The 26180-nt window shown below is 48.5% G+C and overlaps 1 protein-coding gene across 4 annotated transcripts in view; it reads left to right on the forward strand.

Annotated features, from left to right (window-relative positions):
- The window catches only part of CFAP57 (cilia and flagella associated protein 57), a 68516-nt gene extending 44289 nt beyond the window's left edge, over nt 1-24227 (forward strand). For 3 of the 4 annotated variants that reach the window (XM_059135323.1, XM_059135322.1, XM_059135324.1), the window contains 6 exons: nt 33-176; nt 4979-5095; nt 6359-6493; nt 6586-6729; nt 13881-14013; nt 23872-24227. In XM_059135323.1, the coding sequence (XP_058991306.1) occupies nt 33-176; nt 4979-5095; nt 6359-6493; nt 6586-6729; nt 13881-14013; nt 23872-24086 (888 nt within the window). In that variant the 3' untranslated portion in view covers nt 24087-24227. Of the gene's footprint in view, nt 1-32; nt 177-4978; nt 5096-6358; nt 6494-6585; nt 6730-13880; nt 14014-23871 lie in introns of those variants that run through there. The other variant, XR_009345008.1, reaches the window with a different exon arrangement.
- The last annotated feature ends 1953 nt before the right edge of the window (nt 24228-26180 follow it).

Raw genomic sequence — 26180 nt, forward strand, 5'->3', positions numbered from 1 at the left:
CTCCTGCTCTCTCTCTCTCATCCCTCCCACAGGAGAAGCGCATCTATGATCTGAAAAAGAAAAACCAAGAACTAGAGAAATTCAAGTTTGTACTAGACTACAAAATCAAGGAGCTAAAGAAGCAAATAGAACCGCGAGAGAATGAGATCAAGGTGATGAAGGAACAGATTCAGGAGGTGAGAGCCATCTGCAAGAGCCATCCGCTTGGGCGGTGGTGGGCCGCTGTCTCCTCCCCTACTCTTCCTGACACTCGCCAGGGGCAAGGAGACAAAGCTCTCATCACAAGCCCTTCCCACTCTCCCAAGGGTGTGGGTCCCCACACTGCAGGGGAAGCCCCAGAAAAGGTCCCGCTGGGAGGTCAGTGGTGCAGAAGTGAAAGGCTTTCCGATTTGGCTTGCCGAAGGCGGGAGGCTGGGGTGGGCCTGGGCCCTGCCGGAGTCGCAGTGCGCTCGCTCTGTGCGGCCTTCGGCCACCAGGGGGCGGTGCGTACTCAGCCACCAGCCTGTCGCCAGGGAAAGCGCACCCCTCCCCTTCGACATCTTTTCCATCTGGAACTGTTGGTGGGGGCGGGTGCACTGCTGTGTTTGGACTTCGTGTGAGGAGAAACGGGAAGTCATGAAGGCTCTTGAGAGGAGAGTGGCAGCTTCAAGTGTGTGTTCTGGGAAGCAGACAGGATGCAGGTAGAGAGGAGAGATTAAAAGCAAGATCAACAGGACAAGGGCTCCCGAGAGTCCAGTGAGGGACAAGTGTCCCCTTTCCACCCCTCCGCCCCGGACATAGCATCTCCTTAAACAGATTGCAGCTGACAGTAGGGTCCATGGTTGATCTCAAATCGAATTCCTGGGCGCACGGGTGGCCCAGTCGGTTAAGTATCCTCCTCTTGATTTCTGATTTTGGTGGAGGTCATGATCTCAGGGTCAGGCTCTGTGCTCAGCAGGGAAGCTCGGGGTGGGGGGGATTCTCTCTTTTCTCTCTCTTTCTGTCTCTCTCTCCCTCCCCCTTGCCCCTCCCCCACTCGTGTGTGTGTTTGTGTGTGTGTGTGTGTACTTTCTCTCCCCCCCTTCTCTCTCAAATAAATAAATAACTCTTTCTTTTCTTAAAGATTTTATTTATTTGACAGAGACAGAGAGCAATCACAAGTAGGCAGGCAGAGAGAGAAAGGAGGAAGCAGGCTCCCTGCTGAACAGGGAGCCTACAGGGCTTGGTCCCAGGACTTGGAGATTATGACCTGAGCTGAAGGCAGAGACTTAACCTACTGAGCCACCCAGGTGCCCCTAAATAAATAAATCTTTAAAAAAAAAAAAAAAGACCCTGAGGGGTGCCTGGGTGACTCAGTCGTTAGGTGTCTGCCTTTGGCTTGGGTTGTGATCTCAGGGTCCTGGGATCGGAGCCCCACATCAGGCTCCCTGCTCAGTGGGAAGCCTGCTTCTCCCTTTCCCACTCCCCCTGCTTGTGTTCCCTCTCTCCCTGTGTGTGTGTCTCTCTCTCTCTCAACTAAGTAAATAAAATTTTTAATTAAAAAAAAAAAAAAAGCCTGAATTCCTGACGTCACCTTTCTCCTATTTCCTCTTAGTAAATGGTACCACAATCCCCCCAGGTGCTTAAGGTATAAGCACAGAGTCTTCTCGTTTCTTCCCTTCCCCTAACTGCTGTATCCAGTCACCAGAGACAGCTCCAACCCAGGCCTCCTCCCTCTCTGCTGTCTCACGTTTGTCCAAGCCTCTGTCGTCTCTCATCTGGACTTGACTCCAGCCTCCAGTCTGGTCTCCACACAGACGCCACAGCAAGCCCCCAGTGGTGTCCCCTTCTACCTAGAAGAACCCATACTCGCCAGTGGGGCCCTGCATGGTCCAGGCGCTACCCCTCTCCATCGCCAGCCCGAAGTCTCTGGCAGTTCTGCTCCCCACCCATTTTCGAGGATTGTGCTGAGCAAGGATGCGAGTGTGTCAGAGTGTCCATAGCCTCAGTGGAACTGGATCCAAGAGCTCTGGTGGGTCTGCAGGAGACCCAGGAAAGAAGTCTGGTGGTGGGATCAGTCCAGGGCTAGAGTGTTCGGAGAGGGTATGTCCTCATGGCAGTGACTTTCTCCCTGGCCTCTGGGAAAGGCTGACCACAGAGCTGCCTCATCTAGGCCTCCTGCCATTCTTGAGTGACTTCCGGGTCCAGAAATGGCTGTCTGAAAAAGAGCAGACGCCCCACTTGCCTGGAAAGTGACACTGCAGCCTCCCGAAATCACTCTCCCGTTTCCCCTTCTCATTCTCGGGGAGACTTACAGTGGGGTCACTTACTTTCCACCCCAGCACACTGGAAGGATTATTCACTTTGCCTTTGGTAACTGGGCTACCCACACATTGATTCCCAGCACGGTACCTCTGCACCCTGAGGGTGATCCCAGCAGGGCCCCTCCTACCCCGTGCCAGCTGCCACCAGGACTGATGTTTGGGCCTGATTCCTCCACCTGGAGGCGGCAGGGTGGGGGGACGACTCTGATTTTGGGGCCTCCCTCTGGGGGGGGCCACAGACCTCTTGGGCCCATCCACTGCGTGTCTCCCATGAAGTTCCTTTTCCTACAAGGACTGGGGGGGTTTCTAAACCTCAGCATTTTCATGTTTTAGGGTGGCTAATCTTTTGTTATGGGGATAATCTTTTGTGATAGGGAGCTGCCCCACACTAAGGCCCTTAGCAGCATCCCTGGGGCCTACCTACTAGATGCCAGTGGCCACCTTCCCCTACCCCCAGATGTGACAACCAAAAATGTCTCCAGATGTAGCCAGATGTCCCCCAGGGGGTAAAATGCTTCTTTCCTGCCCCTTCCCCCCAACTGAGAGTCACTGAGTGTGAGGAGTAACACATGGGAAAGTAGATGGGATTTCCTCCCCGGGAAGAGGGCGCTTGTTCCCACATACTGGCTAGTATCCTAGCTGTCCAGCCAGCGATTCAAATTCAGCATATTTCACAATTTCTCTATGAAATAGGTTATTTCTGTTCTCAGCAGGTTTTGATGCTTTGCCTGTATTACTTCCTTTCTAACCTAATCTGTCATTACTAGCTTCAAGACTACAGAGAAAGAGGCACAGCCAGCTGTAGGCTCACCGACATGTCCTTGGGGAAGCCCCGTTCTCTCTTCCAGCCACCGTTCCCTTGGTCTGGGCACCCTCGTGTTGCCTCCTGACTGGTCCACCTGGCTCCAGTCTTGCTCTCTCCAGTAGGACTTCTGCGTCGGGCCCATGTGACCCAGCTCAGAGGACCTCTCCAGCCTCCATAGCCCTTCCTCACCTGCACCCCTCCTGCGGCCCCCTCACCTCCACACCACACCCCAGCACCTGTAGCCTGCAGAGACGCACACCTCCGGTCCTCCCTCTCTGCCTGGAGCTCTCCTTCTCCACTCTGACCTCCCATACCCATTTGTCTCACAAAACCTGACGGAGCCTCCCTGTTCATGCAGAGGGTGCTTTCTCCCTAGACCTGCAGCCTCTTGAAAACTCCCTCTTCATCAGTTCTGTCTCCCCATGCCTGGCATGACTGGCCAGCGCTCTCCGGTGGACACATCCTTTCTTGAGCTGCGCACACCCCCACACCTGCTGTGTCCTCCACAGATGGGCCGACAGAGCCCCGCCAACACAGCACGTCTATCTCTCCACTCCTCTCCTGGAAGGCAGGTTGCTTCAAGCGCCCCTCTCGTCCCTCACGGGGGGGCTCCCCTTTGCCTTGGACATTTGCCATGCACTCGTTCATTCAGACGCGTGTCTACTGAGTGCTGCCTTCCTGCCAGACAGCGGGTCAGAGGGCTCTTCTGTCTATACAGACTGCTTCCAGTCATGACGAGAACGTTCTACAAGCTGCCCCTTCGTGTCCAGAACACAGATGTGACTCACTCGGGCTTCCTGGTACCCCAGAATATGGTCAGGAGCTTTCAAATCTGACCAGAGGGCCTGGGATAGACAAGAAGATCTACTCCCTCCAGCCATTAAAAAAAAAGACCCAGTGAACTTGCCCATCTCCCCAAAATAGCGAACCTCTCTATTAACAGGAATACTGGTGTCCACCAGATTTGGGGCATCAATCAAACATCACCCCTTTGCTTTTGGCAGAAATTAGATCAACTGAGAGCTTGCATACACCTGGTCTCATCCTAAACAAGTTCCAATTGACATTCTCATGTCCCTGGTTAATACAAACGCAATAATGAGTAAAAAAAACATCTTGCAGAAGCTCATTAGTAGTTTCCTCCTTTTCTTTCAAAGACGAGACATTCTCCTCAGTTGTACTTTTTAACAGAATGACAGGTGGAGGTTCCTTCAACTGGGGAATACCTACCTGCTGGTCCCTTACAACTTTCTGCTTTGGGATTGACTCTGATGTCTTCGGGCCCCAAAGGGTCAGGGTCCACTCACACGATTTCACAAAGTAGGCAAGGAGAGTGCTTCTCTGCAGAACCCTGCTTCAGGTTCCAGGTTCCAGCACTTGAAAGCCACCAAGTAATAGAGAATTCAAGAAAAGACGGTAATCAGCATGGCTGAAGGAACGGGGAAACGAAGACAGAAAAATTCAGAGCCTGGTTATAAAAACACATGGTCTGCCTCGACATGTCCACCAAGGGGCGGGGGCTTTGGGGATGGCAAGGAGTTAAGAAGAAAGGTTTGGGGGGCACCTGGGTGGTTCAGTTAGTTAAGCATTCGATTCTAGATTTCAACTCAGGTCTTGATCTCAAGGTCTTGGGATCCAGTCCCTCATCAGGCTCTGCACCAGGCATGGAACCCGCTTGAGATTCCCTCTCTCTCTCCCTCTTCCCCTCCCACCAACACTGTCCTGTGTGTGCCTGCTCCGTCTCTCTATCTTAAAAAAAAAAAAAAAAAAAAAGTTGGGGTGTGGGCAGTGGAGAAGAAAGGTTTCATTGCAGAGGACGTAGGTGGGAACTAGGAAAGAGATGCCCTGGTAGCCTTTCTTATTTCTTGACTTCCCCCCTTGTTCTCTGTAGATGGAAGCAGAACTGGAGCGTTTCCATAAGCAGAACACGCAGCTGGAGCTGAACATCGCAGAACTGTGGCAGAAACTAAGAGCCACCGATCAGGAGATGCACAGAGAGAGACAGAAGGTGTGAGGATTTCGGAGTCTGGCAGATCTGAGCTTTAGAATCTGGCACCTGTCTGCAGCGGGCAGCTGGCTTCCAAGAGACAGTGCCAGCCCATTGCTAAGATACATTCCCATTTTAACTCGCTCTCCCCTTGCTCACAGCCCTGCCTGGTTTCATGCCCATGCAAATGCACGTGACTGCATCCATCTGAGACTAGGAGGACTTTGGGTAAAATGTTCAAGGGGATGGGAAGCCGAGCATCATAAGGGCGCTTGCGGCATTGGCTTGTTTGGTCTGGGAAGGAATATGCTCAGAGAGGTCATCTGTAGGCAGTGGGAAGAGGTTTTGACTCTCAAAAACAAAACGAAAACATACTGAAGCAAAGAGAGCCTCAGAAATTGTTTATTCTGGTCTCTTTAGGTAATTTTGTAAGGCCAGAGGGATTAGAAAGTTAAGGCACCCATAACCAAGCAGTGTACCCAGAGCCAGCACTGGGAACCACGTCTTCTGCTCCTGGGCCAGGACTTGGCTGCACCCCCTACCCCCTAGCACAGGCCCCTCATGTTTGGTTCAGCGGACTGACTTTTTCCATCCCCCACATTAAGCACTGACTCTGTACTGGGTCAGAATAGAAGCTGCAAGCCACCACCTTGAACGGACACAGATCCCGCCAGGTGGCTAGTTGATCTGTGATGTGTGCATAGCAATCCTGATGCAAGGCGAAAGGTTCTGATAGATGAACAAAGGGCTGCAGGAGGCAGGAGAGACCCTCCAGGTCAGGGGAACGGGAGGCTGGGTATCAGAGAAGGCAGGATGGAAAAGCAAGCTTCTGGCCCAAGTGTGCAGACGCAACCAATCTGCCCCATTTGGTCATGTTTTTGCTACCCTCTCACAACAGTGCTCCCCGGGTGAGCTCAGAGTGGGGGACAGGGAAGCGATGGTCCAGAGACCTGCAAGGGAGAAGCGATACTATCCATCTTCGCTCAGAAAGGAGTAGTGGGACCACTTGGGCTTCCTTTCATCTTTTAAGGTGTGTGGTCCTAAAGGGAGTCTAGAGCCAATGAAGGAATCTTCTGGGTAGACTTTTAAAGCTGAAGCTCTTCGGGCAGATGCCCATGAGTGTTAGTACCTCTCTCTGCCTCTGGGCTGTGAGCCCCACTAGGTCTCTGTGTCCCAGCAGCCAACCATGAGCCCCAGAGGCGGTGTGTCTTGTCCTCCTGCTGCCATCTGCCTTTCCCCTGGAGAGCCCCTGGGGGTGCCAGAAGTACATGCCTATGGTTGCAGGAGCGGGACTTGGAGGCGCTGGTCAAAAGGTTTAAGACAGACCTTCACAACTGTGTGGCGCACATCCAGGAACCCCGGCTCCTGAAGGAGAAGGTCCGAGCTCTCTTTGAGAAGTACGTGCAGCGGGCGGACATGGTGAGCCCTGCTCCCCTTTCCCGTGCTCACCTGCTCTCCTGGCTCCCCGCTGCCTCCCTAAGAAGCCCTTCTGCCCACCCCACCCCCCACAGGTGGAGATCGCGGGGCTGAACACGGACCTGCAGCAGGAGTATGCCCGTCAGCGGGAGCACCTGGAGAGAAACCTGGCCACTCTCAAGAAGAAGGTGGTCAAGGAGAGTGAGCTGCACCGCACAGATTACGTCCGCATCATGCAGGTACCGCCGCTCCTCAAATGGCCAGGGGCCACTAGCTCTCTCTACCGCTTTCTCTTTGACTCCTCTCTGCCTTCCCCAAGCTTGACCTGGCTGAGGCCGAGGCCCAGAGCCCCTCGGGTTTTTCCAGGTGCTCCCTTGCCCACCCTGGCCCCGTCAGTGCCCATTCCTTTCTACCCCCAGCCTTTCTCCGCGGGCATCCTTCCCTGTCTCTGCCCCGTCTCCTCACGCCCCCTCTGGCCCTGCAGCCACAGGATTTTAGCTCTCCCAAGTCACGCTCTCCTCTTTCCTCTGGTTTCCCACTCTTATTTCACCTTAATTTGTTTTGCTGCTTTTCATTCTGCTACCTGAATCCCATGACCCCCAGTAGCCGGTTCCCTCTGAGCACGCCCCTTCTCCACCCGCTTCATCTGCCTTTTCTGGTGCCTCGGGTCCCTTCCCTTATCTCTCGGGTCCAGAGCCAACCACACCCACGATAGTGCTGGCCCTACTCTGATTTAATGAGTTGTCCACACCCACCTCCCGATCCCTCACCGGGCTGTGCAGAGAGCGCTGACCCCATTCCCACCGCCTCCTCTTACACACATTATCAGGACTGCTAGGCAGGATTCTGCTGCCAGATTTCTGCCCGAGTATCAGTATCGTCTGAGGCAATTAACATGATTTAATATCAAAAGAGAACATCGCATTTATAAGGCACATACCTTTTTATATTTATATTTCTTGAACGCCATAATTGAAATACTAGGATGGGGAGGGGCTGCAGCTGGGTTGAAACAAACCAGTTCCCAGCTCAGCCAGTCCCTGCCTGGGTGAGCAGAGCGCATCCTGATTCAGGCCAGACCCAGGCGTGATGGGTCTCTCGCACCATCCTACAGCTGGGCCCCTGCCTCAGAGCACCCCACCCTGTCAAACCACTGCCTTTTTCCTGGGCCACCAAAGCAGTCGAAGCCCAGAGAGAGGAGTTCATTCCATTGATGGGACTGTTTAGGTACCAGCAGCAGAGACACAGAGCCCCGGCTAAGATCTCAAGGCCCCCAGGCACCGAGCCCCCACTGGGTTCTAGAATGCAGTGCGCTGGGCAGTGGGACCAGGACCACTATAGGAGCAGTTGGCAGCTGGGGATGTTGCTGAGCCTTCACCTGTGTCCTGCCATCAGTGCACAGGCCTGAAGGACCCTCCAGGGTCGGGGTGCCTCTCTCCATGCCAAATGGATTTGGGGAAAGCAAATGTCAGTCCTAGGAGAAGAAGGAAAGGGAACTGAAAGACCACAGGCTAGCCCGACGGTACAAGCATCAGCATGAGGCCACTCAGGATACGCACAGGTCTTCTTTTGCTCCCTGGGACCCCAGAAGGCTCCTGCCCATGTCTGCTGGGCAGGGTGAGAGGGCAGACGGAGCAAGGAGACACAAGCAGGGCTCCTGCCCAGCCCTGGCCTGCCCCTGCCTGATGGCTGGCAGAGGGAGCTGTCATCCAGGGGAAGTCCCTGGAACAGTGCTTTCTCCAGCAGCTTTGTAAATCTGTGTGCTGTGGCACCCAGTGGATCCGTAGATGTTTCCTCAGACAATAGCAGGGAGCCAGAGTGGGGCCGAGAGGCAGGGTTCTGGGGCCCTACGCCTTCACCTGGGAAATGCCTTGCTTACAGTAGGCGCAGGTATCAGATTTGGTTTGGAAGAAAGGAAAGGAGGGAGGGAGAGGGAAAGAGTAGAAAACAAAGGAAGTGAGAGAAAAAGGAAGAAAAACTTTAAAAGCCACTGTTTTCAGTTATTAAAGTGGTTTCCTTCTTTGCTATTCAGCTGAAGGAGAGGGAACAGGCTAGGACCTGGCAAGGTGTCAGGGCAGCAGAAATGAGAGTCTGTCTAAACCTGGGTTATCCTGCCCCAGCCATGCTTCCTGGGAGAACTGGGGGAAATTCCTTCTCTTCTCCAGGGGACTTCTTCTCTTTCTGTAAGATGGGGAAGAAAGTATCCACCTCAGCAAGTTACCATGGGAACTGAATGAGATTAACCACCATAAAGCACGAGGCCCTGGCTGGTCCTCTCACCAAAAGACCTACTCAGCAACCAAGGCAGAAGTCAATGGGAGAGCTTGGAAGGCCATCCCAGCAAGGACCAGGGCTGCCTGTGGACTGTGGACGTGATGGATGGGAGGGAGGGGGGCTGGCCAGACATATCCCAGACTCCCCAGCAGGTGGCCAGCCCATCTCCCTCCTCCCATCACTCCCCCCCACTCCCCGCCCCGCCGCCCCACCTTGCTCTGCGTCCTTGGGTGCCAAGGCCCTGGCACTTCAGTCCAAAAAAGCAAGGAAGGTCAGGGCAGAACCCCAGAAAATGAGGTCACTGTCTCATTTATATGTTGAGACAGGAGCTCAGGGCCTCTGCACTGGCTCTCTGGCATGCTTGCAGAGAGGAAGGTAAGAGCCGCTTTGAATACAAACAACTAGGACACACATTTTATTCATTCAGGACACAATTCTGAGGGCTTCTTGCAAGCCAAACTCCTTGCCAGGCCGTGGAAGATTCCGAGATGAATGTGATGGTATGCCTACCCTCCACAGATCCTGGTAGGAAACTTAAACCAGATACAGACAATCCCTGCTCAGGACAGTGTATCCAGTGCTGTGGGCCTGTCGGAGGGGCGGCCTTCAGGGCCCGGAAGAAGCCCTCGAGCTGGGCCTCGAAGGGGAGTAGAGGTGGTCAGGGAGCAAGTGGAGGAAGAGACTTCCAGGCAGAGAGAATACCTGAGAACGGGCCCGCAGAGAAGAGCGAGGTGTCTGGGGTATTTGGGGGCCCAGGAGTCCTCAGACCTTCATCACAGAACTCCGGGGACAAGGAGAACAAAGCCCGCTGGAAAGCCAAGTAGCTTAGGGTCCCTTGCCAGAGCTTTCCTGGCCACACTAAGAAGCATAATGTTCCTCTTAGAAGCAGGTGCCACACAAGGTTGAAGCAGGGAGGGGTGTTTTCTGTTGAAACGATCACCTCAGTTGGCAGGGGGGGGAAGGTGGGTGGCGGAAACCCCCATGAGAAGATGGCTGCCTATTATGGGGAGAGGAGAAGGCCTTGGAAGGGGCTAAGTTGTGACATCAAAATACAATTCAGCATAGAAATGATGAAACGTCAGGTCGGATGTGAGAGAAGGGTTAAGAGAGGAGCAGAGAGATGCCTCGTCCATGCAGTTAGGCGATGGCGATCCCACCAGCGGTGGTGGGTTCTGGAGAGACGCCACTGACGGAGGGCTCCCAGCATGCTGCCTGCACTTCCCACAAGGCCAGGCGCGGCCATATTCTTTAAGGTGTCAACATAGGGAAGACCGGTAGGGGGTGCTATAGTCATTCCCTTCCTTCTCCCTTCTGGGCTGAGGGCTCAGTCTGGGTCAGTCCCCGCCCCTCCACCAAAGGCAGTCCTGGACAGCTGAGTGTAGCCCCTTTGTTTAGGTTTTCTATAGAAATGGACTTTAGCATTCTCCCACCCGGTCATGCATACCCCAAGACCTGACACTTGATGGACCCCAGGCCACATTTTTTCCTGCAGCAGAGGAGCTGGGGGTAGGGGAGTGGGGGGGTGCTGGAGGACTGGAGGGGCTTTTGAAGGTGGTGCTGACTGAAGAGGGACCAGGACCGGAAGATCAGCAAACCTGTCCCGTCCACATGTTAAGCTCACACAGCTACCCAAAACCATATACAGCTGACCTCAGTGTGACCTCTGGACTCCTGAGAACACAGACCTCGCCAGAAAACACTGTTTAAGGTGCCAAACTTGTACATTTAGGGGACTTCCATGGCTGACCACATACTATTTGAGGTGTTAGAATGGGGTGACATCAATGAGAGATGGAAAGTAGACTCTGGGAGGCAATGGTCCTAGAGGCTGATGCAGCTAGATTCAAATCCCAGTTCTACCACTGTGTGCTGCCATGGCCTCAGTTTGCTCAAATGGAAATGAGTCTAATTATAACTTCTTATGTCATAAGGTGGTTGTGGGGTTTAAATGAGTTACTGTATACAAAATGTTTGATGTGCTGCAGGGATCCAAGCAGTGCCTGAAGTTATGATTACTCTTATTGTCGCCTGAAGTTATGATTACTCTTATTGTCGTCATCATCATCATTTCGTGCCTCAAATCCTTTAGGCCTGAAACACTCTCCCCTGCCCCCCACCTCCCCAGGGAGCCTTTCTCACACTGGGTGAGTGCCGCTCTTCAGACTCCCATGGCATCTCTAAGCACTGGATCCAAGCTGGACCTCCCCGTGGTCGCCACAATGACCAGTGCCTAGTAGGCTTCCAGGAACTGGTTCTTAGGTGATTTTTATGCATGAGTAAGTGAATGAATGAATGAACAAATGAATGAACAGAACCGGGAACTGGATCGCATCAAGTCATGGGTCTCGATCACACTCTAATAGGGACTGGGTCACATCTGGAGGCCCATTTAGGTGGCAGGTGTCATGGAGGTGTCCGAAGCAGGCAGTGGGGTTAGAAACAGGCAATCGCATCAAAAAGTACCAGGAGCCAGAAGTCCCAACCTTGGTAGCAGGGTTTTCGAGGGCGGAGGGATGGGGAGACACCAGGGCAAATACTCCGCCAGGGGTCATCAAGGTAGTAGAGCGGAGAGAGGCTGAGAGCTGGTTGCGGATCACAGCAGGAAGGTGAACATGAGATCCAGGGGAGGCACAAAATTGATAGGACTTAGTGACAGAATGGATGGAGATGAGCAAGGAGTACCTTAAGACACAGCTGGAGAAGGCAGGCCAAATGATACCTTCAGTGGTCTCTTATCTTCATTCTGGTTATTGTTACTTCATTGAAAGAGGCAAGCAAAGGGATGCTAAGTGACGCCCATGAAGAGGGGAGTGGAACGAGCCCCTGAGCCAGAGCAGGTTTGCCCCAGTTCCCTGAATCTCCCCTAAATCTCTCTTCTGTCTGGTCTCCCCTGTCCAACCTTTACCCCCTAGTTTGTAATTTCCTTGTTAGGAAGAATGACTTCAGCTTGATATCTGCTGCATTCGTTATTCATTTGCTACCCATCCCACAAATATTTATTGAGAGCCTCTTACACACAAGGCAGAGTCCAACGTCTTAGAACCAAATACATACATATTTAATTGAGCACATCACAATAGAAAGTCAGCAGTGGAGAGGTTCCAGGGGAGGAAACTGGCAGCGAGTTTTGTTGGAGAGCATCTGGAAAGGAAATGTGGGAGATTCATCACTAAGGCCTGGGTTGCTTAAAAGAGAAAAAGATCAGCCGGAGAAATCTGCTGACTTTGTAGGGAAAAAAGCACAAAGCCCAGCCTGAAAACAAGGGATCAGCAATAATTGGGCATGGCGTCCGAGAGAATTTTTTTTTTTAATGAATGCTGAAATTAAGTGATATACTAAAAACCTGAAAGTATATCTGACAGGCTCAGATAAAGAGGCTCTGGAGGGAAAGAATATGTCAGGATGTCTCCAGGTGCTTGGGCTCTGCGGGCATATCCCCCCAACAGAGAAGTGGTTGTCGTGCCTCATGGACTATAGTGCTTGGGATCACCCTGTTCTCTGGACCGACTCCATGCTTCCCACTATGGGAAGTGTCCCGAGTGGTGGCAGTCCCTGGCACAGGTATGTTTTATGGAGATTCGGCCTGCATTTGCCCCTTTTTTGGTACTCTGACCCTCGAGGACTTTGCTCCCCACGGAAGGTCTGGCCCTCATGCTGGCGGCAGCATCTCTTAGGAGCCAGTTCAAAATGCAGAATCCCAGGACCAGCCCCAGGCTGACTGAGTCAGAAGCCACATTAAACAGGATCCTTAGGTGATTCGTTTGCATTGTCACATGAGAAGCAGTCTCATGTGCTTGGGGACAAGCCAAACAGAATACACTAACCAGTCCTTCTCTGGACCCATGGTGACAGGGACACCTTCACGGAGGCACCCTCAGTGCCCTCAGGCTGAGTGTGAGAAGGAAAGCAGAGATTTAAGGTGTGGGAAGGGAAAATAGAAGTGACTGCTTGGTTCCAGGTGCAGAGCCCCCACCATGGGCCCCCCCACACTTTGTGTCCGGCGATATAGAACAGCTGCAAGTCCTGCCCACGCCAGCCATGTCTTATTTCTGTGCCTTTTTCTTGCTGTTCCAGTTGTATGTGACCCCCCCCACACACACGCCCCTTTCCCCTTTCCGTTGTAACTCCTTGCAGCCTCAGCCCAGGGACCAGTTCCTAGGAATGCCCCCTGGTCATTCAGGCAGGGCTAAGTGCCTTTCCTCTGAGCTCCACCCCTCCACGACAGCAAGATGACCACCATGCTCAGTTACACCCAGATCCCCCACTAAACTCTCACCTATTCAAGGGCAGAGGCCAGGTCTTACTTTCAGTATTCCTCAGGATTAGCACAGTGCCTGGTCCATAGTAAGTACTCAAGTAAGTATTGGACGGATGGATGGATAGATGGATGGATGGACGGATGGATGGACGGAAGGGTGAATGGATGGAAGGGTGAATGGATGGATGGATATTTGTCAAACAAAAATAGGAGAAGTGAACTGTCAATGAGTATAGCAAATGTTCATTATTCATTTATTTTCTGTGCTCCTCACTAAACAATATGCTGCTAAGGGCAGAAACCATTTCTCATTTCTGTCTGTATCCCAGGGCCATATCAGATACCATATAAAGGTAGGTTCAACAAATAAATGGGGGAAAAGTGAATAAAATATAGCACAGCACCTAAGAGCTCAGAGCTCTGGAGCCGGACTGTCAGAGTCATTCTGCCACTTGCTGTTTATGTAATCTGGACAAGTGACATAACCTCTCTATGCCTCAGTTTCCTCTACTATAAGATTGTGATTAAAATAGAATTTCCTCATAAGATTATTGTAGTAACATTCAATTCATATGGAATGCTTAGAAAAGCATTGTTGTTGATGCTGGAAAGGGTCTGGATGCTTGGGACTGGTACACTCTATCTGTAGCTTGTGTTGCCAGAGTCCACCTGAAGGCAAATCAGCTGGTGCCTCAAGAGGCTGATCCATGAGCTAGGATTAGGACTCGTACCCAGCAGAGGAATCTGGGTCCAGGCCCAATCCTGTCTGTTTCACACGCCCTCAGCCCTAGGCCAGGGCAGTCCCTGTGCCCACTGATCACTCATCCATCCATACTCATTCTCTCTTCTTTTCTACAGGAAAATGTCTCCCTGATCAAGGAAATTAATGAGCTCCGCAGGGAGCTCAAGTTCACCCGCTCCCAAGTCTATGACCTCGAAGCAGCTCTGAAACTGACCAAGAAACTTCGACCACAAGATGTTCCAGAGACAGGTAATATCACCAGTGGCCAAAGGGGATGAGCACTGGGATCAAGGAGCCAATGGCAGCCACAAGGAAGTCTCCCTTTGTCTTCCAAGGCTACCTTTCCCGATTCTTTCTGTCTCAGGTCACATCTACCCCATGGTCTTCTGGGAACGTCTCCATGCTGTACACCTGCTATCCAAAGGATCTGTGAGGCACTTGCCACATGCAAACATGTGCGGGACCAAAATCCTTGGCATTAGCTATAGTTTCAGAATTCAGAATCTTTCTGATTTTAGAAAGAGCGTACTATATACTGCATATTACATAACATCCCTAGAGGAGTCTGAGGCAGGGTCCTGAAATCAAACACATTTGTATTTCTGTAGTGAGACATGAATATTCACACTGAACTTCATAAATTTTAAAATACTTTACATTTTTAGAGCTTTTGGCACTTTAGGATTGAGGATAAGGGATTGTAGACCCGTGCAATTAAAATAAAGACAAAAAGAAAGATTAGAAATATTCAAATGGAAAGGGAGAAAGAATGACATTGAAATAGTAAATGAGTTAGTTACTGCGATTATATCCTACAGTTCTTCTGAATTTCTGACAGCCAAGGCAAAAAAAGAAACAGAAAAACACAATAGTTTACATAGTCCTCATTTATGGCAAAAAGAAGGTTTGGAGGCTTTTTTTCCTAGGAAAACAAACCTTTCCCTGGTTCTAAATTTTGTAAGAAACTTAACAAACACATGGATCCTTATGAAAGGGCTGTTAAATCACACAGTGGACAGCCTTTAACTGTATGTCTTCAGACTATTAAAAAACATTCTTCAGGTATCCATTTCGTATCTGGACAGTCAATAAAGATGGAGAGTATAAGGCATTTCCATGGAAAATTAAGTCAGTGTGGTTTGAGTATATTGTTTTCTGGTGGTTTACATTCAGGAATAGAGCTTAGAAGCCTTGATGAATGGAAACCTGCCATTGGCCGTGGATTGAGTCTTTCACAGTCTTTCACAGTCGTCTCATGTGCTAATGGTCACTTAAGAGGTTTTCATTGGGAGAAGGTGACTGAAGTATACACAGGAAGTCTCTGTAATTTGTTGGGACTCTTAAACTATTACAAAATTATACATATAATTGTGACAGCACAATACAATTATATGTATAATTGTACCCTTTTCATTAGAGTCAAGGAGTTGATGCAAGAGGGAACTCTAAGTAGTGACAATATTAGGTCTAAAGACCTGACACAAGAGCACAGTATGTGGGATGCCTGGGTGGCTCAGTGGATTAAGCCCCTGCCTTTGGCTCAGGTCATGGTCTCAGGGTCCTGGGATCAAGCCCCACATGGGCTCTCTGCTCAGCAGGGAGCCTGGTTCCCCCCTCTCTTTCTGCATGCTCGTGATCTGTCTGTCAAATAAATAAATAAAATCTTTTTAAAAAAATAAAAAAATTTTAAAAAGAGCACAGTGAGTGTTAGAAAGATTGAGATACCTGACTTCTTGGAGATGCAGGGGAAGTGTAGATGTGCCTGTGAACAACTGCAAAGCCTCCCTTTAAAAAATGTTTCAAATATGCCCAAGTGTCCCAGCAAATAATCAGCTGAGACCTCCTCAGGATACTCTATGATATAGCCAAGTTCTTCTTATTACTATTGTTGAAACTGTCAGGCATATTTAAAAAATGGAAGAAAAGTCTAATGAATTCCCATGAATCTATTCCCTGACTTCAATGAGTATCAGTTCCTGTCTCTCTTGCTTCATCAGTATCCATAACCCCAGTTATTTCCTCTCCCATCAATATGGATTATTTTAAAACAAACCCAACATCGGATCATTTGTGTGCTATAGTTTTACTCAAGGAAGATTTCATTTGTAACAGTTGACAGATACTCCAACTGTCTGCTTTGATCATGAAGAACCTAAGTCTGACTTCTAATTTTGAACATGGGGCCACGAAGACCAGTTAGCTCAAAATATATATCCTTAAGTTGTATAAGATTGACCAATTCAGTTGGTTTTTAAAAAGTTTTTATCTGGGGGTGCCTGGGTAGCTCAGTCAGTTAAGCATCCAACTCCTGATTCAGCTCAGATCATGATCTGAGTCATGAGATAGAGCCCTGTGTTGGTCTCTAGGCTCAGCCTGAGATTGTCTCCTTCTGCACCCCCCTCCACTGCCCTGTAAAATAAACAAATAAATCTTAAAAAAAAAAAAAAGTCTTTATCTGAACAGGACAGGTTGCCATCCCCAAACCACTATTTTAATTTTAGCAGCATTTATATTAAGTTTTCATTCACAAAACAATTAACTAACAGATCTAATAGACAGACCTGCATGTTTTTCAATTATTAAAACCATATAATTAGAACTTCCAAATAAAGATGGCTAATTAGAAACCTGCTAAAATGACATAAATAAACCTTCAGAATAAAGAAAACAAAGAAAGAGACACAAAATATTGAAAGCTGGGAAACGGAAAGATAAGTAGTAACTGACTTTAGAGACTCCTAGGCCAGAAGTGGGGAATCTAGAAGAAACCTAATGTACATCACAGAACCTCCTCAAGGTTCAGCAATTAGCTGAAGCACATATATCAGGAGGTAGGGGTGAAGATGGGGCTAAAAACAAGGGAAGGTCTTTAGAAGCTGTTCAATCTACATTGTAGCCAATACAATGGCTAAAAATAGATGGATCATGAATGAAATTCCCAAAGACCAGAGAACAAAGGAAAAATCTACAAACTTCTAAAGAGCATGGGGGAGGTTTCATGCAAAAGATCAAAAATCCCAATTGCAGGATACAAAATCAACAGAAAATCAGTTGCATTTTTATACACTAACAATGAGCAAAAATGGAATTAAGAAAATAATTGCATTTATAATAAATCAAAAAGAACAAATACTCAGGAATAAACTTAAATATGCCGGCAAAAAAACATATACATTGAAAATTATAAAACGTTGTTGAAAAAAATTAAAACATCAATAAATGGGAAAACATCTTATGTTTGTACTAACAGTACAATCCCTGTCAAAAATCTCAATTCAATTATTTTTTTTACAGAAATAGAAAATCTATTCCAAAAATCACGTGGAATCTCAAGATATCCCAAATAGCCAAAACAATCTTGGAAAAGAAGAACAAAATTAGAGGTGTCACATTCTAATTTCACACACTTCCTGATTTCAAAATTTACTGCAAAGCTATAGTAATCAAAACAGTGTGGTACTGGCATAAAGACAGACATACAGAGCGGTGGGATTGGGTAGAGAGCCCAGAAATAAACCTTCACATATATTGTCAAATGATTTTCAACATAGGTGCCAATATCACTCAATGGGGAAAGGACAATATTTTCAGCAAATGGTGCTGGGAAAACTATACCCACATATAAAAGAATGAAGTCAGACCCTTACCTTACATCATATACAAAAATTAACTTAAAATAGACCAAGGACCTAAATGTCAGAGCTAAAACTATAAAACTCATAGAAGAAATATAGGAAAAAAGCTTTATGACTTTGGATATGGTAATGATTTCTTAGATATGACATCAAAAGCACAGGCAACAAAAGAAAAATAAACTAGACTACATCAAAATTTAAAACTTTCATGTATCAAAGAACACTTTCAGTAAGAGTGAAAAAACAATCCATACAATGGGAGAAAAATATTTGCAAGTCATATGTCTGATAAGCGACTGAGATCCGGAATAAATAAAAAACTCCTACAACTCGCCAACAACCAAAAAAAGTTTTTTGGTGAAGAGAAGACTTGCGCAGACACTTAAGCAAAGAAAATACACAAATGTCTAATAAGCATATGAAAAGATACTCAATAGAAATATGCAGTTTTTGTTTGTTTTGAGAAAGAATGCACATACGTGTGCACAAGCAGAAGGGGAGGAGCAGAGGGAGAGAGAGAGAATCTTAAGCAGGCTCTATGCCAGCATGGAGTCCAGAACAGGGCTCGATCTCATGACCCTGCGATCAAGACCTGGAGCCATTATGATCACTATCATCAAATAACAACAACATCAACAAACCCTGTAAGTGTTGGTGAATATGTAGATAGGAAAAGGAAGGAAGGAAAGGAATGAAGAAGGAAGAAATGGAGTCAGATCAATACAGAATGAATTGGAAAACTATATGCTAACTAGAGGAGGAAATCTACCTTACAGAGGGAGATAGGTGAGATAAATATCTGTCATTCTTGACTCTGGATGAAGGAAAGAAAACACAAGAGAAAAGATCTCTCCCTGAGAACGTCTAACCAAAAGTCCATACTCGGGCAGGTTTAAGTCCAGAATTTACACTTAATTTGTGGCTCAAAGCAACCTTGGCTGAAGATTTAGTTTCACTGGCAGTGTGTCCAGGTCCCAAGCAGAAGCAAATGCAGATTTGCTAAGGAAGAATACATTTTAAACACGGTTGTCAAGGAATTCCTATAGATAACGTTTTAAAGAACATGAGCTCACAATCAAAAAATCATTAAATATAGGAGGAAATAAATCACCACGAGTGAAACATGACAAAAACATCAATCTACAGGATAAAATCAAAAAGATCGTGGATAGTAGGATTATTAAAATATATTTAATATATTTAAAGAAATAGAAACTTGAGGGGCACCTGGGTGGCTCAGTTGGTTAAGCCTCTGCCTTCAGCTCGGGTCATGATCTTGGGGTTCTGGGATCGAGTCCCACATCGGGCTCTCTGATCCACAGGGAGCCTGCTTTCTCCTCTCTCTCTCTCTCTCTCTGCCTACTTGTGATCACTGTCTGTCAAATAAATAAATAAAATTTTAAAAATAAAAAAAAAAAAGAAATAGAAACTTGGAAATAAGACAAAATAAGAGTTTCCCAAAATTGACTAGGTAGATTTGGAAAAAGAGCCAAAAACACTCCTAGAAATGAAAACTATAGGTTGCAAATTAGTCCCAATGGACAGACTGAACAATGGGTTAAAGGTATCTGAAAGGAGACTTTTGAACTGAAGGAATGAAGAAATTACCCAGACTGTAGCCCAAAGGGACAAAGGTGTAATAAGAAACAAAGAAGATGGGATAGGATAACCCAGCTTACGTCTAACTGAAGTCTGAGAAAGAGAGAATGAGGAGAGGAGACATTATGATAAAGAATAGCTGGAAGTTTTTTGGAATTGATGAAAGATGCCAATCGTGAGGTCCAGGAAGCCCGGGGGAGCTCAAGCTGGATAAATAAAAAGAAATCTATACCTGGTCTGCAGAAAACCAAAGACAGAGATGTTAAAAGCAGCCAGAGAACAGAGAGACTGCATTTAAAGGAGTAACAATTCAACAGATACCTGACTTCCCAAGAGCAGCAGTGTAAACCACGTAGAAATTCTGAAATAGAGTCTTCAAAGTGCTAAGAGGTAATAACTGTCCCCTGGAGTTATGTAACTGGTGAAACTCGAGAAAAAAATTTTTTTACAAACAAAACCAGAATTTGTCACCAACAAAACCTCATTAAAGGAACTGTCACAGAATACATGTCAGGAAGAAAAATTATTCCAGAGGGAAGTCTGACAACTGTATAAAACAATACTAACAATGTCTAAATTGTGGATCACAATACCAAGACAGAACTAAAATACTGAGCATTTAACCAGGGGGATCAAAGCTAAAGCATTCTAAGTCTTGTATTGTTTTGCAAGAAGGTAAAGTTGGACTTTAAGTCTTGGACTTTAAGTTAAATATGCTTCTTAAACTTTTGAGGATAACTATTAAAAAAGAAAGAGTATGTATACCTTATAAACCAGTAAAGAGGGGGCGCCTGGGTGGCTCAGTGGTTTAAGCCGCTGCCTTCGGCTCGGGTAGTGATCTCAGTGTCCTGGGATCGGGTCCCGCATCAGGCTCTCTGCTCAGTGGGGAGCCTGCTTCCCTCTCTCTCTCTGCCTGCCTCTCCATCTACTTGTGATTTCTCTTTGTCAAATAAATAAATACAATCTTTTTAAAATAAATAAATAAATAAACCAGTAAAGGGGAAAACCCCCTAAATTTTGAAAAGGCCAAAAAAGAAAAGGAAAAAAGTGACACCAACATAAATGCAAATAAAACAGTAGAAATAAATGCAAATGTATTAGTAGTCACATTCTTATTTGCCATCATTTAAAATCAGAACTTAATCTCCCAAAAGAAGCTTGCAGGCAGGGTGCTGAGAGGAGACTGCCCAGCTTTTGGTAGATGGCAGGATCAGAGCAGAGCATGGACTAAGAGGACACGGGGGATATGAGGAGCAAGGTGGGGAACGGGGCCAGGAGGAGAGCACTGACTTGACCCAATCATGGAGGAAAAGGACAGGAGGGTTTACACACCCACGGCACATGAAGAAGGACCATCAAAGGGGGACTCCGTAAGACGGAACCAAACTCTGATGAGCAGGCAGTTCACTATCAAAGAATGTGAGAGAATTGGGGAGTGAGGAGAAGAAACAGGATAAGCCCAGCCCATGCCCTCAAGAAGCTCACAGACCAAGGAAGGAGACAGAGGGGGAAACATTGGGCCCACATGAACTGCTCTCAGGAGACAAAGCTGCACCCCTGGGAACATTAATGGACAATGTCACCCAGGCCAGGGATATTTCAGGAGACAACTGCTTCTGGAGGCCAGCCACCAGCCAGCAGCTGTGTCAACCCTGAGCTGTCTTATAACCCTGCAGTGTCTGATTCCCCTCCCCATGCCAATTAGGATACTCCTTATCCATTACCTCTCACTGCCAAACCTCTGAGGTTCACTGACATCACCCAGTGATTGCAGAACCTAGAGGAGCTTAAAGCTACAATCTGCATCAAGACCCTTACAGCACCTGGTGAAGCACTGGGACAAAGAGAGGATGGTATGGCCAGTGGCAGGGCAGAGCTCAGTCTGGTACGTATCTCCAGGACTGTGGCTTCACAAACACAGGTTGGATCTCTCTGGGCAACAAGACAATAACTAAGTATGAAAGCCAGTGGGGAGGGCACAAAGTTTAGTCCAAAAACTATGCTGGTAACCAGGAAAGAGGAAATAGCTAAGGAAGCAGGTGGAGAGGCAAACCGAAACTAGGCAGAGGCAAGTGACACAGGTGCTTGGGCTTGTTGGTTTGGGTATGCTGTCCCTCCCCAAGGGTGCTGCTCTCCCCAGGGCCAGGCCACAGCTTGACCAAAAGGATGGTTATCACGGGCAACCTGTAGCAGCAGGAGGAGGAAGCGTCAAGAGCTAGAAAAAGAAGAAATACTAAAAGATCAAGAGCCTAGATATTGCCAAAAAAAGAAGAGTTGAGGAGCAAAAGCAAGAAGAGAATGGTCTAGATTTCTCTCAGGAAGAATGGAATGAGTCAAGCACTCTTAATGCTGGCTCCATCTTCAGACCAGTTACAAGCGTAAGGCAAGGCTGGCCTCTGGGCATTGCTGACAACTTGCTCCTTGCAATACTGTGTTCCAACATGGATTCTTTTCTAGAGTTAACTTCTGAGGTGCAGGGAAGAGTTAGCAGTGAGTAGGAAAGAGACCCCTCTTCTGCTGAGAGGAGCTTGACTGGGAGCTGGAGACACAGACTGTCAGCAAAGTAGATGTCAATGTCATCTGTGAAGAGTTGGGGAGAAGATGGATTTGGCAATAATTTCTTGGATGTGACACCAAAAACACAAGCCACAAAAGAAAAAGTAACTACATAAAAATTTAAACTCACATGTATCAATGGACACAATCAGCAGAGTCAAAGGGCACCCTTGGGATGGGAGAAAATATTTGCAAATCACACATGTGGTAAGGAGTTATGGCCAGAATATGTAATGAACTCCTGCAACTCAACAGCAATAACAAAACAACCAGGTTGAAACATGGGCAAAGGACTTGAATAGACATTTCTCCAAAGAAGATGCACAAATAGCCAAGAAGCACATGAAAAGATGCTCAACATCACTCATCATCAGGGAAATGAAATCAAAAGCACGATGAGGAGCGCCTGGGTGGCTCAGGCAGTTAAGCAGCTGCCTTCAGCTCAGGTCATGAACCCAGAGTCCTGGGATGGAGTCCCATGTTGGGCTCCTTGCTCAGTGGGAGCCTGCTTCTCCCTCTCCTTCTACTGCTCCTCCTGCCTGTGCTCTCTCCCTCTCTCTGTCAAATAAATGGTAAAATCTTTGAAAAAAAAAGAAAAGAAGAGAAAACCTGAACTTTCAAAAAACAAAACAAAACCATGATGAGATGCCACCTCACATGTTTTAGGATAGCGGCTCTCAAAACAAACCAATGGAGAAGCATTGGTGAGGATCTGGAGAAATGGGAACCTTAGCGCACTGTTGGTTGGCACGTAAAATGGCGCAGCCACACAACATGGCAGTTTCTTAAAACATTGAAAACAGAATTACCATATGACCTAGAAACCACTTCTGGGTATATACCCAAAAGAACTGACAGCAGGTTATTTGTAACCCCATGGTGATAGCAACATTATTCTCAGTGGCCTAAAGGCAGAAGCAACCCAATGTCTATCATTGGATGAAGGGATAAAACAATGTAATATATACACGCAATAAAATATCCTTCAGCCTGAAAGAGAAATGATTTTGACACACGTTGCAACACAGATGAACCCTGAGGACATCAGGCTACGTGAAATAAGCCAGACACACAAAAAAACATACACTGTGTGATTCTACTTGTCCGAAGTTCCTAGAGCATTGTGTTCTTAGAGACAGAAAGCAGAACAGAGGCATGAGAGTGCTTGCTAGAGTTCTGGAGAATGATTATACAACAATGTAAATAAACTCAATGCTACCAAACTCTATACTTCCAAGTGGTGAGATGGTAAATTTTATGTTATATTTGACCATAATTTTCTTTAAAGAGGGTGAGGAGTTAGAGGACAGGTCAAAGTTCAGAAGCATAGCCGGAGTGGGGCAATGAGAATTTGCTGACTACAGGCAGGAAGTTCGTCTGGGGCTGGAAACTGAGAATTTGAATCTCATAGGTAGCACACAACAGGCCAGATGGGAATGGGTGGTTGGATGATCTCAGGTTCAGGCTGTGCAGAGCACACGGGGCAGGGAGACTAGGCATCTAGAACCTCGAGGGTACTGTCAAGAAAATGGCAGAGAGACCCACAGTGAGCCTAACTGGACAGAAAAGGTAGTGAATCTAAAAGGAACCCATTTGGTGGGTAAAAAACAGAACTGTCCAGAAAGAAGAGATCTATGCTCCGTCAAAGAGCAGAAATCTTGAAGGCAGTGAGAGAGGTGGGAATGGGAGGATGGGTTACTACGGTAGAGATTTGAAGGTGTGGGGTCTTAGGCCTGCTGAGGAAGGGGAACCCACAGAACGGGTGCCAACATGGCATGGAGGCCAAGAACATAAATGGTGAGCGTTCAGCCTGTGGGGTCTAGGGAATGGGATGAGCCATGGACTGTCGTGGACACTGGCATTGCGTGGGATGATGGCAGCTCCTGAGACAGGAGAATGGAGTCTGGGGAAGGTCCTCAAGGCATGAGTGAGTTGCCAGTCCAGGAGGGTTAAAGAAGGGTCTGCCTCCTGGAGCAGGGGTCTTATGTGAGGAGGAGGACCGGGGGCTTTGGAAGCCGACCTAGGTCAGCAGGAGAACACCACCCTGCTTGGGGAGTGGGGCGCGGGGGAATGAGCAGAGTCCGCTGGAGGGGCCTGGGGGGCTCAGGACACAAGCTTTCTCACTCTGGAGAAAGTGTCACTTCATTCTTCCATCTCTGCCAGACAGTGAGAGGGCCTGTCTCTGCCCCTAGCATCTGGGATTATGAGGAGCTCAATAAATCAGGGGACAGTAGGGAAGAAGAGGGGTAAGTTGGTTTCAAAGACCTCACAGCAGTCTAGTAACAGGCCCACAGAAGTCCTGCTCTGTGCCTTCCAGTGTCCAGCGAGGACATGCCTGGAATCGCACCCACCATGAGACTGAATGAGCAAGAAGAAACTGGGAGAATCATCGAAATGCAACGCCTAGAAATCCAGCGCCTCAGAGACCAGATCCAAGAGCAAGAGCAGGTGCCGGGCTTCCACCCCCTTGCTGGAATTCGGCTTCCTTCCCTTGTCCAGTCAGAAGTGGACACTGAGGTACAAACCAACTGATCCCCTCTGGTGAGCCATCTGCTGATGCCCCTGTGCCCCTGCCCTCAGGCCAACCCTGTACTGTCCCTCCAGTACCTGTGGCACTGGCCACACCAACCTCTTTGTCCTGCCCCTGGGCAGAATAAAGATATTTGCCAGCAACCATGTCCAACTCTCTGTTTACCCAGGGAGCCAGGGAGGGGTGAGGGAAAGAAGGTATCCTGAGGACTTGCAGGGGCGGCTCCAGCTTGTCCAAAGCCATTGCTACTTATCCCTGTCCAGGCACAGGGCTGCCTGTCACTGTGGAGACCAACACAGTAGACTTGGGCCCAGCTTCCTGCTGCCCGTCTACTCTTTCTGGGCCTCCAGGGTGCGGCTGCCTATACCCTGTCACAGGTGCCAGCTCATCCCCCTCAGACTAGTGTGTACCCAGTATGTCCTCTGCCCTCTAGGTGATTCCGGCACCCCCTGACTGATTTAACCACAGAGACAACAAACCGTGACGTCATTGTGCCCGGCAGGTGGGCTAGAACAGATGTCACTCCGAACCAGGCTCTTGGCTTTACCTTTGCAGAAAAAAATGGCTTGAAATGGGGGTCAGGGAGGTCAGCAGAGCCCGATGCTGCAGGGTATTGAAGGCCAGAGATGACACTGTCCAGAGGCCAGCTCAAAGCCCCTGAGCCATCCCTGCCCACCATTCCCAGGCTCCTGCCACACTGGCTTCCTTTCAGTTCCTATAAAAAGTCAAGTTCTTCCTGCCTCCAGGTCATTCCACATACTGTTGTCTCTGCCTGAAATGCTCTGTCCTGATGCCTCACTCAGTGAATGTCCTTCTTCAGAGGGTAGTTGAAATGCTGCTTTCTCAGAAAGACAGTCCCCGATCCCTTCCTCCCCAATCTGGATTACATGTACCGTATTGTTTTCCTTCATCACCCCCACTAGAACACATCCATCTGATGGTGGGATGCTGCCTCTCCCACTAGGCTCTCAGTGCCGTGGGTGCAAGGGCTGGGTTTGTTTTTAAAGTTCCCTTGCGTGTCTGGGTGGAGCATTGATGGAGGGACCCAACAGGAGAGGCTAGGGACTGTGGGGAGGATGCTGTGGCCAACCATGACTAAGAAGACAGCGACCCGGATGGTGGCAGTGGAGATGCAGAGACGTGAATGCCTCTGACTTCGGGATGAAGGGAGCTAGCCCAACACAGAGAGAGGGAGAAGGATTTGGGAAGAGGGGACATGCAGAGCACACCTGTGGTTCTTCTGCCGGCCAGAAGGAAATTCACTGGAACTAGGATGCAGCGACATTCAAGCAAGAGGGCTTTCGACCTAAAAATGCCTGAGAATCAAGACCTCACATTTCACCTACAAGATGGGCCACAGTTTCCAAGTGAGGAAATCCAGACTGAGAAGGGTGAAATGGTTGATCCAGGCTCGTCCTGGCAAGGCCAGGATTGTGGGCCCGGGCTACCAGCAGCCTCCATATTCCAGCCCTTTAAGCCTGCTCTGGAGGAACACCACATACAACCTGGGCCAGATGGCAGAGATGACAGGAGTGTGAAGCCAGGAAAGTCTAGACCAGAAGTAGAGGGAGCTGATGACTCCCAAGCTCAGCTCACCTAAGCTGCTGGCTGGCTGCAGTTCAGTTGCTGGGAGGGAAGTGGAGGCAGATGCTCAGGCAGAGGGAGAGCCCTGTCCCAGCCATGCCTGGCACTTGGGCCAGCAAGGGACAGGGTGTTTGCTCAGCTGCCCAGGGGGGGCGGGGGAACCTCTTCTTGCAGGCAAATCTGGAGCCCGAAGTATAGTCTTGTTGTTCCGTGCCAACCTCCACCTCTCCATAACCAATGTCATGGCCAGATTGGCTCTTATGGTTCTGATTACGATTCCAGACTCCCTTCAGCAACCGCCATCAGGAAAGAAAGGCTTATCGTTTTGGGGACGTGAAAATAACACCAGGGCTACACAGCAAGGTTAGGATCAGGGAGAGGGAGAGGGAGGGAGGAGAGACAGCCATCCCACAGGCCTGGGTTCTGCCCTGCTGGGGTCAAGCGTGGGGGCCTATGGTTTCTGGGATCATTATTTTAAATACAAGAATGGGAATTTGAAGGGTAGGAAGCGG

This window comes from Mustela lutreola, chromosome 10, assembly GCF_030435805.1.
Source record: "Mustela lutreola isolate mMusLut2 chromosome 10, mMusLut2.pri, whole genome shotgun sequence".
NCBI lineage: Eukaryota > Metazoa > Chordata > Mammalia > Carnivora > Mustelidae > Mustela > Mustela lutreola.